This window comes from Anarhichas minor, unplaced genomic scaffold (genome assembly GCF_050575085.1).
Source record: "Anarhichas minor isolate MPS153535 unplaced genomic scaffold, ASM5057508v1 ptg000030l, whole genome shotgun sequence".
In the NCBI taxonomy this organism is placed as follows: Eukaryota; Metazoa; Chordata; class Actinopteri; order Perciformes; family Anarhichadidae; genus Anarhichas; species Anarhichas minor.
Window position 1 is genome coordinate 4,827,335 of NW_027466476.1, and position 16,579 is coordinate 4,843,913.

The 16,579-nt window shown below is 39.5% G+C and overlaps 1 protein-coding gene across 1 annotated transcript; it reads right to left on the reverse strand.

Moving 5' to 3' along the window:
* Positions 1-551: 551 nt before the first annotated feature.
* piwil2 (piwi-like RNA-mediated gene silencing 2) lies at positions 552-15,562 on the reverse strand. Its single transcript, XM_076104618.1, has 23 exons — positions 15,302-15,562; positions 14,240-14,345; positions 13,526-13,640; positions 12,619-12,794; positions 12,365-12,449; positions 11,062-11,172; positions 10,604-10,721; positions 10,235-10,359; positions 8,421-8,501; positions 7,943-8,056; positions 7,240-7,428; positions 7,002-7,086; positions 6,483-6,575; positions 5,473-5,613; positions 4,839-4,952; positions 4,552-4,740; positions 4,270-4,371; positions 4,029-4,145; positions 3,715-3,803; positions 3,208-3,313; positions 2,692-2,945; positions 2,010-2,117; positions 552-708 (listed from the first exon to the last, which is right to left on the reverse strand). Exons 1-23 carry the CDS (start codon positions 15,560-15,562, stop codon positions 552-554), a joined length of 3,036 nt encoding a protein of 1,011 aa, XP_075960733.1.
* Positions 15,563-16,579: the final 1,017 nt, after the last annotated feature.

The following is a 16,579-nucleotide window of genomic DNA, read 5'->3' on the forward strand; positions in this document are numbered from 1 at the left end:
AGTTTCCCAGTTATTTAAGCTTTATTTTTATCTTGTACATATTAGTATTATGGACATGCAACACTGAAAGCTGTATAATGATACATTCTGGGATCAAACTTGTTAACCTGTATAAACCAGTACAGAATTGTAAACAAAACACTGACTAATAATTATGCCACAAGAACAGTGGCTAAGAATAATTCAGAAAACTTAAAACATTGCAAACTTTGGGCTCACTTCAAACTCAACAGTTTCTACCTTTTCTTCACTAGACTTGAAATTAAAATACTCTTGTATTAATATCCCACACAGTTATTGCAGTGATGAAATATGGTGGTACCTTCACAAAAAGAGTTAGCTATTTTATCACGGTGTGAGAGGCGAGGCAGCATTCTCAGAAACATCAGTAGTAATAAAGGCGTGATTAATATAGGAATTAGAAGGTGAAAAGCTACAGTATACTTTAAAGTCTTAAGTGACATGTCAACAATGTCTTTCAGTCGTGTTTTTCATCACAGCTGGTTTTGCTGTGACCGGAGCAGTTTACTTGTGGCAGTAACTTGTGCAGCTCAAAGGAAGAAGAGCTTGTCTGATAGCTGGATGGCCGGCTCTGAGTGCAGGTACTGACCAGACAGGAAGGCTAGTTTGTGGGCGTACTTGCATGGTGCTGGGACACGAATGGTGCCCGGCCAGTTCCAGTACAAATGGCACATCTTGAAAGTCAGCCTGGTGTGGGAACAGAGAAACAATGTTAAATTGGTACACTTAGTTCAAACTAATGAAGTCCAATCCAACAGCCCTGTAAAAATTCTACCTTATATTTTTCATTTTCCCACTTATTTCAACATTTCCTTGGTTGTGCTTAAATTCTGTACTGTAAAAACATGTAGAGTAGTGTATCTAGTGTCTGTTTTAATGCTTGCATAAATCTCTAGTCTTCTTAGCCTCCTTTGATATTTTCTAATCTGAATCTCATAAATATCAATAACTACTGACTCACTGACCACATTTTCATGCATAAAATATTCATTTTTTTGCCCTTATTCCGCAAAAGACTAATCCTACTAAGCCGTTTACATGGCTAACGGAAATGAAAACCATTAATATTCCGTATTTATGCAGCCGTGCATACTGGGATTAACTTCGGTGGTGGACTTGTTCGACTGTGCGAACACAGTCTCCCTCTTTCATTTATTGTGTTGCAATATTTGCACTTAACCAAAAACCTGTTGACAACCATGTCTTTCATAATGTTTAGGTGTTTCTCCCTCCGACCAGAAATGTGGGCTCTTCTTACTTGCATCTCGATGCCAGACTTTCAAACTGATGGCTGGTTGGTTTTTGTACAGCGCACAGAGCTGGTCGTAAACAAGCAAGAGGCCCTTAAGTTGCAAACTGCGTTAAAACCCCTGATTGAGACGCATATTCAGAATGCGCTGCGTGCATCGTTGTGGACACATGCAGACTCTTTACTCTCTACCGCACCAATAAGTTTAGCTGTAAGGTTGTCAGCTGTGTGTCTGCCTGCCATACTCTGTCAGGGTTTCTTGTCAGCCAGTTGATGATTAAAGTGAAGGGGGTTAGCCCCGAAGTTAGCAACAGCTCCGGCTCACTTAGGTGGGCTGACCTTTGAGGTGGACCAGCGTTATTCTCCTTTGTGACAAGCCGCTCCTCTGACTTTTGCTCAATTTAGTTTTTTAAATATTTCTTTTAACTGTTTCACTGCACGGTTAAACGGGTAATTACCAAAATCATAACTGTAAAAAACTATGCTCAGTTTGCATAGGAAAACACAATGTTGAATTTTAAAATGTTAGCAACAGAATCATGTCATATATTTAATTTGTTAGTCAGAAAAGTGTGACGAAAATCGGACGAAAATAAAACAATTTTTCAAAGTCATTGTTAGAACTGTAATGATATTATTAAATGCTCATATCGGTACTCTGTATCGTTAAGTACTCAAATGTAAGTACTTGTACTTGGTCTGAAAAAGAGAGGTATCGGTGCATCCCCATTATGAATACCTTTGCAAATGGTCTGGTGTGAGATTTGCCGTGTTGTACAGAGAGATGTAGTGTGTAGGAAGTCCACAGCCCTGATGAGTGTGATGTGCCACCAGAAAGAAGTCCACCCTGAAAAAACAAACAAACTTAAGTGTTAGAAAATTTAAATAGCCGACAGCAGATGAGTCTTTGCTGGTGTCCTCACCAAAGTGCTATATACTGCTGTTGCCAGGAGATGGTGCTGCAGTCCGGTAAAAATGATAAAAAGCAGCATCTCGTTTCTTCTACCCCGTTAGGCTGCTCACACAGCACTTCATCTCTACAACCTTCTTCATGTAAGAGGACTCTTTTCATGATATACTCACATTATTTCTCTTCCTGAATAGCATTCAGACTGCACACACAGTTACACTGGAATCATATTAGTCTAACTTCTTCAGGTGTATTTGTGTGGTTTCTTGGCTGGCGCCGGGGTTTCAAAACAATAGTCGTATTATTTTACACGAAAGCTTAACTAAAACTAAACTAAAAGCAGAGAGCAGGCCATCTGTGGCCTAAGGCTGGATTCAGACAAAAAGCAGCGGTGTTAAGAGATGCAAAATGTTCACTGACTTTAACCGGGACCACTGATTTGCACAAGGGTTTTGCTGCAGAGGGATTTGGCAAGAACGAAACAAACAACAGGGTCATTTTGCTGACTGACCAGTCTCTCTGAGTGAGGGTGTGATCCAGAACAGTTCCAGGTGGAGGTGTACCAACGCCGTTTGCAGTCCAGGAGAAGAGGGTGGTGCTGATGCGCTTTTGGACCACAATGAAGACCAGCTTGGGCTCATAGCTGGGGAAAGTCTCAAAGCATTTGATCAACTGTGGGATCTCGTACTGCTCCACCATCTTCAGCTGACTATCTGACACACCATCCCGATACACCACAATCTTCTCTGGCAAGTTGTGGTTCACCTGTACAAATTAACACATACACACGTTTAGTGTCAGGTGTGGGTGATCAAATAAAAATATTTAAGTTTATTCCCTTTGCAATGCACTGTGTGCTTTAAATTGTGGCATAACACATTTGTCTCTTACCTAAACAACATCTAGATACAGATCACATGTTAATACTCTGTAAATCCAGTATTAATATCAGGAAGTAGGGTGTAGTTTAGAGACAAGGGGGACTGAATTGAAATACATTTATGTAATGCATGTTTGCAGTACTTACCTCGTGGTACTTCTGCAGTGCAGCCAGTAAGCAAACTCTGAAGCCATTGATCATTTCCTCAGTTGGTGTCTGGAAAGTTACTCTGGAGTACCAGCGAGTCAGTGAGCTGGATAAGAAAAAAAGCTATGTATTTCTGTCAAGATATTACAATTGAATGTTGCAAGACAAAGTGAAATACGTGGTTATATAATATAATGTGCCTTAAAATCTGCCAATCTCATGTAAGAAGTGTCTCAAAGGGTCTGTGTGTAGGGACGCGAGCTACAGCCAATGAGAGCTTAAGACATGTTGCGGACTCTATTGAATCACTTTCTTTGATTAAATTCATTGATAATCATCACATTTTGAATATTTTCCTATGAACTGTTGGAATTTCAATTATCCATCATACGACTAGAGTTTTTCTTATAGATAATATATCATCATATATAATATAATATAATAATAATTAAAATGGAAAATTTGGAATAAATAAAATGGAATCCAAGGACCAAAAACAAGTTTTACCTGTTCACACTTGCGACAAAGCCCATGACTGATTGATGCGACTTGCTGGTGTCATGATGGACATCAACTCCCACCACCATCAAGTGTTTCTAATAAAGTGAGATAGAGGCTCATTATTTCCCCATTGACTGCACTGTTTTCAGATAAACCACAACATTTGCTGTTCAAATGGTACTGTGGTATCAATGTTTCCGTTAAATATCAATCACAATTTCACACGCAGTATTATGCTTAAAATGAATAGTGCCTACCAGAAAAATCACAATTAAGATATTTTCCCTAAACCATGCAGCCCAAACAGATAAGGCGCTCACCAGAGGGACATTGACAGTCCACAGTTCTCCTCCTAACTTGCTGTTCATCTGCAGGAGTATCTTTTGGGCGACACTCTTCAACTTCTTTTGCTGGGAAATTGTCCGGACATTGATGGCCTGTGACACAATAAGTGACAAAAATCTTACTTTTAACTGGGAGAAAATACATTCAGAAGAAGACCTCTCTTTCCCTCGAATTCTAAACCAACCATGAACAACCACATGGACAAGCATTATAGACCTGGGATGGGATGGGACTTTTCACACAGCAGAGCTTCTTGATGGCACTGTAGAGATCGTCTCTGTTGCCGACCATAATGCACACTACCAGCTGCATGTTGGGCTGTAAACAAACAAACAATGGAAAGTTACACAGGAAGGACTTCACTTCACTGGGACCAGACACAGTCATCATTTAACCATGGTCAAAAAACAACAACAACAACAACTTGTGCAGCTGTATATATATAAAATTAAATTACTCATAAATCTACTTATCTAAATAATATATTTTATGTCACACCTCGTTGGTGAGCTGAGAGTGGATGCTCTTGACGTATGTCTCGGTGCGATCATCCCTCAGCTCCACACGAATGGGTCGCCCCAGACGCAAACCAATAGGACCGGCCACCTTGTTAAAGACGGAAACAAGCTCTTCAGCCTGCTCTGCACAGCGGCGAGGGTAGAAGATAGCCCAGATGTTCAATGGGATCTAAGAGGGAGATAATTCAGTTGGTGAAGAAACAAATAAACACAGCAATTATATTCATCATAAATGAGGAGCTCCAGAGATTTGTCTCCACCACTCACAGAGCTGATTGAAGGATCCCTAACAACCTCTCTGGACCAGGACACATCAGCGCCGGTGGTGAAGGATGAAGACTGCAGACAGATGGTTTCAAGTGGAAGAGTTCTACCTGTAGTCTGCACGAGAGGAAACCAATACACAATATACTGTCAAAACACAAAGGAGGAAAAGAATAGTCAAAGATCTCATTAAGTATAAAAAGGAAGCGTAATATTAAAAATAACTAAAATCAACACTAGATTCTAGTGACTTCCTACCTACCTACCTATCGGACAGTCAAGCTGCATTTAAATATTCCACAGATATTCTCATATTTTATGTTTTTAAAACCTGTTCCTCAAAGCCGGACTCACTTCCAGTCGGTTCAGTTTGATGACTTGAGCTCTAGGTCCCTGACCAGGATTGTTAACCATTGCTTTTTAAAAAAAAGCATGATTTACAGTGACTCTTCCGTTACATCTCTTTGTGTTATGTAGGCTGACATAAAAAGAGTGGAATGTAGCTTAAATTTAGTCGAATTTGACAGTATTGTTGGACTGAAAATGAAGGGCATTTAAAAAACCTGCACTCTGCATCACTGTCTTGTGACAAAATTGAGTTGCATCGTTTGAAATAAAGTTAACAGCAGAGCCTCACCACCATGATTTCTGAGCCAATGTCCAGTCCCCATCGGCTGAGCTCCTTCGTACTCTCAGGATTGGTGCTGATGTTCTTTAGAAGCTGTTTTATTGAGTGGGTGTACTGCTCACCGCTCACATTGATGTGCATTTTCAGGCCCTGCAACACATTAAAAAACACATTTGAACTAAGTTTGTTTCTACAACATTGTTTAGATATACATTTCCACATTTCATCAGTCTTTGGGTTTTGGGGATGGTAGTGTCTGCTGGAGATGACATTTCTCACCTTGTACAGTGATACGTTTAAAACATGATATGCTTAATTTAATTGGGCCATTTGGACTAATGTTACAGCAGTTCGACCACAGCTGGATGTTGACAAAGCTGTTGTAAAATACCGCTGGTTGTTATTATAGCTGTCAACATTAACAGTCCTTTGTTAAACTCTTTTCTGAAAATAGCTTTCTTTTCATCTCTTTAAACTTGTTAATAACTACACATGGCAGCAGTTACATTAAGCAAGCATTACATATTGTCTTTCATATTATAAGAACAAAGCTGTTGGTGTTGCTCCTGAAGTTTGAACGTATAAAGCTGCATTCCATTTGAACTGGGAAGATGGCGTTTCTGAGGACATTTCAACTGGAAGTCGAATTTTCGTTCAGTTGTACGAACTCCACCGAACCCAACCTCATAATCCAAGATGGCTGCTCCGTGCATCAACAGTAAAAAAAGATGTAGTAATAAGTAATAATTTTCTCTGGTAAACAGTTTTGCAGTGTATTGTCCATTTCTAGGGCTTTTATTGTGAAAGGTCAGACCAGTAGGAGTGGATCTGGTATGCGCTGCCTTTGTCAAGGTGAGTACAACAAAGTGTACACACAACGTGATTGGTTGATGGCTTTATTCGCAGTGCGAAAGCTCAGAAAAATGGAGAAAAAAAAACATATTACCGTGTGAATTTATTGCATGCACCCTGGGTGTGTAAAGGCCTGTGGAGACGAAGAACATCGTGTTGAAATTTACCTGCATTGCTCTGAAGTCCTTCCTCATTTTGTCTGGGATTCCCGTCATAAAGGAAAGCTCTGGTACTAGAAGGATCTCTCCAGTAATGATTTGCTGCAATAATTCAATATTATGACATTATCTACACAGTTAAGTGTTTACTGCTCATATAATACTTTTGATATGATTTCCTTTTTGTATTATTATGCATCCGACATAAAAGCAAACTGCAGTATTATGGATTATTATTATGTAGTATGGAACAAGTATTACTGACGAGTAGGTCGTTCAAGCAAAAAGTGCCTCTCACATGGGAAAGCTTGATATAAGGTTTTTGGTAAAGCAAATGTTTGTTGTGTGTTTTAAGTCAGGAATAAATATGCTCATTGTTAGACCTATTGTAGCCACAAGGTGGCATTCTGATGCAAGAATTCAAGTCATTACAGCTGAGTGGTCTACTGTAGAGAGCTTAAAAAATACACTTGTGTGCGTCTTGAGCATTTACTACGTTAAAATAACCGATGCTTAAGAGATGTTTACCTTCCCTCCTGGCTTGGACCTCTCCTTCGGCCGATGCATGAGCAGAGGTTGGTCCATCTCCTTGATTGTGATCCCATAGTTCTTGCTGTTAAAATGTGCAATGCAATAAATAAGAGTTTAAATTGTAGTTCAGACTTTTATTGCTGCTCTGAATTAAACTGCCACTATTTCAAATTACAAAAACGCTTGCTATATTTCCCCCTCAGCTTTAAAGAGTTCACGGACAGAGCAGCCTCACCTGTAGTATTCCACAAAGGTGGTTGTTGTGCCATCCATCAAAGTGAAGGTGTCTTTGGGCGATTTGTTCCACTCAATGGCATCAATGCGGTAGGTGCGGTTGTTGTAGCGGGTGATGACAATGCTGCCGATGAGCTCTTTGGTGCATTCGTCTTGGAAGTTCTCTCTGCTCAGTCTGTACAACGTGTTCCTGGCAGACAAAGAGCAAAGGGTCATATCTTTTCCAATTTCAGTGTAAATAGAATATTTTATAAATAATCTATAGATGCAATACGCCTGTTGCATTTGCCACTGCCCTTTAAAATACAACCCAATTCCCAGAGGGAAGGGTTGTAGTGGTTGAGAGTATTTGCAGCTCTGTCTCAGAGGACAGATGCACTAAGATATCGTACAACCTGGTATTCAAATATGTATGACTATATCACAGAATATGACATTTATATAGCTGTGTGGCTAGGTCATGGCATTTTCAATGTTTAAAATTGTATGAACATGTGTACAGAGGACAGACGAAATGGAATAAAAGATGGATTCTGTATTTCCTACCCAGCAGCATTCACTGCCGAGTAAGTGATGCTTTATAAAAATAAAAGTGTAAGGCCCTAAATATTTACGATAAAAATGTATCCAGTTTGACTTATATGAATATATCTGCAAACTTGCCACTGTTTGTATGCTACTGTTGATTTGCTGTGTGAACTCACATGACATTCAGCACCGAGTCATTTCGCAGGACTTTGTGAGACACATCCACGTTCAGGTACAGGCCTCCGTCTGTGCGCTTGATACTGGTTGAATAACCCGGCCACACTTGCAGCCTACAAGAACAGACAAAGAGGATAACGAATGGACTAAATCATGATATAAACTGGCATATGAATCAGAATCAGAACCGTTTATTGCCAAGTACGTTACACATACAAGGAATTTGACTTGGTGAATGGTCCATAACAATAAACAGTACAATAAATCAAGACATATTTTAAAAATAGAAACATTAAAATGTTACAGTACTTTAAAACAAGTATATTGTAAAAGTGGCAAGTGTATTTAAATATAGAACCATAGAAAGGATGTGCAAGGGAGTGTAACGGTAGGAAATTGTCCTGGGGATGTCAGAGTCAGAGGGGGTCCCGGGCTTTGTTTATGCCCTCTGAAGTTAAGATGCAGTTCAGTACTAACCGATGTTCTGAAAGAATGACTGCACTTTCTGGATCGTAATGATTTCGACCAACCAGCTTCAGCCCGATGATTTTCATTACCCTTGAAAAACAAAAACAACATTGGGTCATGTCCTGTCATTTGACCGTCCTAATAGTAATATATTACGGTAGCGTACTTTGTAAAACAATTATGGTTGCTTAGGATATTTCATTAAAGGGCTTTTATGAGTATATCCCAAACTGTATTAAAATCATGTTTGTGAGTGGATGGAGGGCAATTACAGCATTTTTATTTTTTAATTCTTAACATCACCAGTTAAGTAGAAGATTATTGACATTATAATTTATGTCAACAGTATGAAAAGTATGTATGTAGGGCTGGGCGATATGGCCTAAAGCAGGGGTCACCAACCTTTTTGAAACAGAGCTACTTCAAGGGTACCGAGTAGTACGAAGGGCTACTTGTTTGATACAAACTTCCTGAATAACAAAGTTGCACAGATCACCTTTTAACAATAATAATATATGTGAAGAGACTGATCACATGTCAATGTTAATTATTCCTCACAATAATTATTAACAATGATTGTGTATTTTGTTCAAAATTGCACTTGTTATATTTTTGTAAAAATTATCACTTCTAAAATTTTTTAGGAAATCATTAACTGTCATATCTTCACATCATGACTCGTTTGTACTAACCACTACCTTCGTAACATTTTTGAACAAATCATGAACTCTGTCACATGTTTATACAAATGATCAGTTATGTAAGATAAAAAAATCAACTCTTTCACATGTTTAAATGAATCCTATTACATCAGTACTAATCACCACATTTTGGGAAATCTGGGTCAACTTTGCATTGCGCAATGAAGCCTGCATGCCGGCCTGTAGTCTGTAGTCACCAGCTTTTTTTTGGGTACCTTTTTCTCCACGAAGAAACGAGTAAAATGTCTCGTCTATAGCCGAGGGGGGGATCCAACCCTCCGAGGCACGTGAGCGTCTTTGGTCGCCTGCGTTCAAACCTCTAGTCTGGGCCTTTTCGATCGTACTGCGTTGCCTCACCTCTACCCCCGCCACCCACGAGTTATTGCCCCGCGGCCTGACGGACCTGTGTGCGATCGTGGCGGGGGCGGCGCGTCCATTGCCAACGGGAAGCGCCCGCCATTCGGAACCTGAAAACCCAGTGCGGTGCGGCGGCCTCTTCCTTTTAAAATCTACATGAATGCAAGCGTTTTTGATTCAAAACGAACAGAAACTACAAATTTTAGACGGAGCTCCATGGGGACCTAGTGCTATTTTTAGAACATGCCTTGCGGGCGACTCACATGGTCCCTGCGGGCGACCAGGTGCCCGCGGGCACCGTGTTGGCTACCTCTGGCCTAAAGCATCTTTTCGTGATACTAAGCAAGTAATTTAATGTATCAACAACAATATATATCATGCTATAGCATGTTTTTGGGAAATTCATTCATTACATGGTGAAGCCAATTTTTGTATACTCCTGTGTGAATTAAATACTTTACAAATGGAAAGTACCGAGTAGTTTCTCATTGTATTAAGAATATAAATGCAAAACGAACATAACCGTCTCAAGTGAGACGCTTGTGACTGGAACGCTGCCAGTTGAAGTCCAGTCTGTTAATCATACGACAACATCGACATTTCATCTCGATGGGATTCCATTAAAAGACGATAAATTGTATTACATTTTTGCCCAGGCCCAATTGTATGTAGTTATAGTGTAGTATAAAATACTGATTCAGATGCGTCTCATTTAGATTTGTGTACAATCTATAACTTAAGTGGTCAATCAGTGTTTTTAAATACCTCCTGAGCACCACATTGTAGAACGGGATGCAGAGATCCGAGTTGGGCGGCAGAATCTTTGTCATCTGGACTCGTATTTGTATTTCCTCATTATCGGTTCGTCTCAAACTCTTGAGAAAAACCACCTGCATGTCATCAAAATATTATGCAAAAAACAAGCAGAAAAGTTATCCAGTGTTCGGTTCAGCAATGTGACATTTTGCATTGCATAGTTCTGCACAATGAAAATTGTATGCATTTAAACTGACGACTGCTTTCAGTAGTTTTAGACTTTTGTAGGAACTCAAGTCATCGACATACACAATTCAAATCAAAATTAAAACATTGTAGTCAATTAGCCACACAACTAATACAGTAACTGATACCTACGTCATTTAGTCTAACAGGCAGGAAGAGTATGGAGCCATCGAAAGCTACTACTTCTCCTGTGGCTGAGCGGTGGTCTTTCATCATGCCAAAACGCATTCCCATGGATTCTACATTTGGACTGAAAGATATTGAAAACACTCATAACTTCTTAGAACAGATAAAGCACTTTTCCAAGTACCAGTATCAACTGACAATATTGATTCAACAAACAATTGCTTTGAAATAGCCTTGCACTGAGCTCGTCTCCGACGGGACTTCATATAATTTTAGCATTGGTTGGCCATGTCCATTTTTGGTTCATAGCGTGGTTAAAAAATAAATAAAAAAATCCACCTAACATATAAAGCAATTCACGTTTTCACTGGAAAAGGTGGCTTGAACTTCACACATACATTTTTGGGAATTTCCATCAATCACTGTGGTTGCTGAATAAAGAAACAGAAATGAATGATACTTACGTGAATGTAACATGGTACTGATAAACCGCTTCATTCTTACATCGAATCTGGATGTGGTTTGAGCAGATAGTTATAGGAGCTCCTTTTGTTCCAGCCTTATTCGGTGGCTCACTAACCAGGTGAGAATATAAATGCACAAAAAGATCATTTCAGCACAAGACACACAAACAGTCAGTTACTTTGTGGTACTGAGTGTTATATTCTCAGTCTGTAAAGCTTAAGTGAAAAGTGGCCCTGGCGCAAAGACTTTATCTCAAAGTACTAGAATCGACAAAGGCTGACTGATCAAATGCATTATTTCGCCCCGCATCTGAAAAATGTTGCACACAATAACCAGTCAAAGGCCTGCGGACAGCCAAAATAGACACTGTATTCTCTGTGCATCTTTATTTATAATCGATAAAAGGGTTGCATCATATTCTTACAAAACAAATTGTTCATATAACATTTTGCTTAGTTTTGCACTGGCATCCTCAGTATGGAAGGATAGGTGGATAAAGTAATGCAACGATTATCAGCTACATATCCTCGTTCACTAACCCTTTGCCTTGTGCTCCATGTGAGGAGTCGACGTTATGGATATGATTTGGATTGTGAAATTGAAGATAGGGTTATGTTAAATGGAACATGACGCTGTGGTATTTTCACCAAGCATTGACAGACTTTTAAAAAAGGGAGCAGCTATTTGAATGGAGGAAACATTGCAATTAAACAGATTTTTTATGTTTAAATACATTAAATGAAAATGTCACTCTTTTATAAATGTTTATTCATTTAACTTTTACTGTATTGTCGCAGAGAGCTTAAAAAAGGTCCAGTCTGTAGGACTTAGGGGACTCTAGCATCTAACAGAACTGAATCCCCCTTTTCAAGTGTGCCACTTACTCTTATCAGCCTTCAGGTGACTTAAACCGAGCAAGGCCCTCTCTAGAGCCAGCGTTGGGTTTGTCCATTCTGGGCTACTGTAGCAACATGGCAGTGTGACATGGCGAGCTCTGTGGAAGAGGACGTGCTCCCTATGTAGATATAAAGGGCTCATACTAAGCTAACCTTAGTTTCAGTTGATTTGATAGTAATAAAAACACAACTATGAATATTATATTCCTTTAAAAATGTTATTAGTTCAAAGCTCCGTCAGACGATAATGTGATACTAGGCTACTACTACAAGGTAATAAAACATTTTAACAGTAGAAATGTGTTTATTCACACAATACTCCCGTCGACCCCCACAATTGGATGATATTAAAATTGAACGATTGCGTGTCAAGGCTCCAAGAGGTAAAAATTCAAAAAAGACTTACCAGACGTCCTCCATTTTCAGCTCCATCTTTGCCGGTGCGACAGCAGAAGGCAGTACCTCTTGAGGGATGGGCGGGGGTGTGGTTCCTTCACATTATTTGCATTTTAAAATCTTGTACATTTTCAAAAATTATTGTCACTCACATTAACTAAATATCACAAGAACATTAATGAAAAACGACTTTAACCTAGCTGACGGAAACATCTTCTGCATTGTTTCATGTATTCTCAGGATACATTGTTAAAGTTTCCCTACCTGTGTGGGAGGTCTGAGTGTGTTGGGCTGCTTGTGGCTCAGAGGCTGGAGAAACAGACTCGACACGACCTGGAGGAAAAGGAGGGAGAGCGCGTCCTCTTCCTACTCCAAGGTGAGGCATTGCTGCTCTTCCAAGCCCCACCATCGTCTGAGGGGACAAACCTCGGCCATGGAAACTGAAGAGGGTCAAATTATACAGTAGGTAGAGTTGCTTTTCAATGCTGACAATGGGTGCAATAATGATCTATCAATGTTAGTTATAAAACAATCAGGGTCTTAATTATGAAAATATTTATACAAGCTACATGGCTCTGGTCACGTTTTATTGATTTTGTTGCAAATATTTTTGTGACCAACAAGAAGCCTGAGATGCCCCTAAATGTTAACACACATAAACTCAAGACTCTTCTGATAATCTATTTGTATCTTACCCTTGAGTCAAAAGCTGCTCTTACATTTACAACCACACCACTTCAGTTACACCAACATCTGGCTTACAAAGCAAAAGCAGCACCTCAAGGCTCAACACACAATATATGTACTCGCATGCATAAACCAGAAAACATACTTGAATACAAAATGTTGCTTCAGATCACAATTGCTTGATTTTACTGTAGGTGAGGCATGATTTAGGTGTAAATACCAGAATAATCACATTTGAGTTGCATCCATTTTGTCAAATAGAAATTAGGAAGCGACTGAAAACATGGCTAAAAACACTTCCTGCACCCAGATCCCAGTTTATTAGGCACACCTAGCTAAAACTAGCGCACTAAAATACAACAGTGCTGTAATAAATCCTGCCTTCATAAAGGCTACAATGTGCTCTTGTATTGTATTATACTAACAAGTGTTTCTAGTATTTAGTGCACGTTAGTTAATACACTGGAACTCCACTTCCACCTACCCGCTGCCTCTGCCCATCACGTCTCCGCATTCGCTGATGCTTTCTGGGCTGCTGACGACACCTGCTGGGGCACCTTGCAGCTTCACATCACCCGAATCTCCAGCCGCTCCTCTTCCTACAACATGTAACAACTCATTACACAAGGACGTGCTATGCGTTAAACCTGAACTGGCAGTTGATCTGAAATGGATCAACGTGTCATCCCGTTGACGTTTGCTCCTCACTCACTGCCTGCCTTAAATGGGTGTCTCTATTTGAAAAAGAGACTTAATTTAACGATGTTGATGTTTAAAAGGCATTTAAGCAACTCAGCTAACAGAGCAAGAAAGAGAGAAAACAAAGTGTGCACATGTGGATGGGCACAAAAATATCCAAAGCTTTATGCATTGTAACCAATACTAATCCCATCTAAGGAAGTTAATTGCATTAGTGATGAACTAAGAATTACTCCATAATTATTCCAATTATCTGTAACATTGTTGTGTTTACTTTGTCAGAGCAGCATGCAAAACTATCTATAAGTCCTTATAATTAGTAGCTACCATTAAACCAGGGCTGGACCTGAATATTTGCTTATTTTTTTGTTGGGGTTTTAAAATATTTTTTTCTGCTTGATTGACTTGAATACATTGAAACTTAAAAATGAGTAAAATCAATCAAGTGTGCTTGAGCCAAAGTTGTCGTTAACTTCGAGGCTAACCCTTTAATACTGACCCACTGGTGCTGCTCCTCTTCCCCATGAGGTCACTGAGGGCTCAATGCCCATTCCTCTAAACATTGAGACCAGTGCTGATCTTGGACCAAGGGTAGGCAAGTCAACCTGCAGGCAGACAAAAACCTTAGCAGCTCCAAAAAGGGATAATTTGGGTGTTTTGAAGTGGTGTTGTATGAGGTACCTATCCATAGTCTGTTTATTACGTACAGTAGATGGCGGTTTGGAGAAACAGAAGCAAAGCAATATATTGCTGTCAACGAGGGCAGCAGCAGAATGTACCTAAAAGGCCCATCTAAATAAAAACCAGTTTAAGTGTACGCTAGGGATGGGACGATATAGGAATATATCACGGATCGCAATAAAAACTAAAGAATGTTGACTACAAAAAGTTTGTAATCTCGTGCAAGAAAAAAATTTAACACAATGTAAGTGATTGCTGTATTTTTCAGTGCCATTTTAAGAGTTTGAAGCATATTTTGATGATTATCGGGATAACATATTTAACTGCATTTAATTTGTCCAGGATAATCATGACATGAAATCATCATTTGTTACATGTGGAGTCTGGTGGCTTTGAAGAGAGCATAAATACGTTTCACTTCAAGTTCAGTTCTGTCAGAAAGGGCTGTCTGATGGAGCGGTGAAAATACTCTAAATATAGCGTACACATAAACTGATATTGCCTTTTATAAGTGAGCCTCTCTTTTAGGTGGCTGAAATACATCTTGCTGCTGCCCCGGTCCACAGCAGTACTTTGCTTTGCTTCCACGCTGGTACTATCCAAACTGAGGGCGTGCTGACTATCGTAGGTAATACACTAGCCATGGATAAGTACCTCATACAACCCCACTTCAAAACACCCAAACTATCCCTTTAATGTAGGGCAATAACATTTAGAAAATGGAAAAAACATGTAAATTGTATATGCATAGAGACAATTATTTTGTTCCAACCTCTTTTCTGGTCCCCTCTATAAGGTCTCGCGTCATAGTTTCACGTGGAGGCGTCTGTCTGTGCTGCGGCTCCAGACTGGACAGGAGTGCACCTCTTGACACCCCTACCTTTGGTTCAGCTGCTTGGAGGAGGAGCAGCCCTCTGGCTCGGCCAACCACAGGGTCAGTAATGGGTAGAGTCACTCCTCGTCCTTGTGGGGTATCGCCAGAAGTGGGGAAACCTCTGGCTCGTCCTACACCAGGCCATTCTGCAGCGAGCAGCAGCCCTCTACTACGTCCAACAGCCGGCTCCTGAGGCTGTAGTCCTCCTCCGTGTCCCAGCCCAGGAACGCCCGTCATCCCAAGCTTGGGAGGCTTCTTCGGATCCATTTGTTTAACTTCTGATATAACCAGTCGACACAACAATGGAGTCATGTTAGCAGTATGTCTCATTAAGGAAGTAATGCACACAAAAATGTAATGACAGGAAATGTTATAATGCTTTACGCATTAAGGCTGGGTGTTAAATAAAAACAGTACGATTTGGGCTTTCAACGAATATGAAAAGACAATAGCGGAAAAAACGATTATTTGTGCCACATTCCCACAATCATGCTCTCGTTTTGTCTTTTTAAAATCCAACTTTCCTTTAATGGGGTGTGCTTTCGCTGAGTTACTGACTGGAATAAGTTTTGTAATATAGTTTACCAATGTTGAGTATGTGATTTTAGAACGATTTTTACAACGTTACAACATAGTTTATTCATATAACTATATTATAATTTATCCAAATGCGTGTTTGTTTTAGTTTGATAATCGATTTATATGTAGATTATTACTTTGATTGATGAATTATTAATCTGATAAAAAATTTTTTTTTTACCAGCGTTTTATAAATAAAAACGTTCGTTGTGTTATGTTCAATGCTCTTTTACTACGTATAAGGAATACACTGAGAAAAAAGGTAAATGTAACAATATATATACACTAATTCTCAATTTCTTATTATTCTCATTGGTCTGTTTTTTATTGTATTCAAATAATTTTGCATCAGCTGTCTTAAATGTGACGCTTTTTGTAAAGCACTTTGAGCTTTGAAAAGTTACGCTAACGTTACGCTAGCTTACGCAACTTTTGAGAAGTAACGTTAAGCTAATGTAAGCTATTTATTATCGCATTTCCTGACTTCAAAAAGGTAACACTAACGTTAATTAGCTAGCTAGCTATAGCGGCGCCTAACTGACGTAACTAACTGACCTAACTGACGTTAGCTATCGAACACTGGACGTTACATTTCGTGTTAGCATGGCACCATAGTTAGCTAAAACAGTAGCTAACATTAGCTAACTGACAACACGTGTTGAACAAAATCACACAAAGGACGTGACAACCACTAGAAATTACACG

What these genes read in the sequence shown, in the direction of transcription:
- piwil2 (XM_076104618.1), bottom strand. Translation starts at nt 15,562, where the DNA reads ATGGATCCGAAGAAGCCTCCCAAGCTTGGGATGACGGGCGTTCCTGGG. An exon ending in AAGAGGAGCAGCACCAGTGG is followed by an intron (nt 13,641 to 14,239) that starts GTCAGTATTAAA and finishes TACATGTTGTAG; the next exon opens with GAAGAGGAGCGGCTGGAGAT. An exon ending in GGTCCAAGCCAGGAGGGAAG is followed by an intron (nt 6,576 to 7,001) that starts GTAAACATCTCT and finishes GAATTATTGCAG; the next exon opens with CAAATCATTACTGGAGAGAT.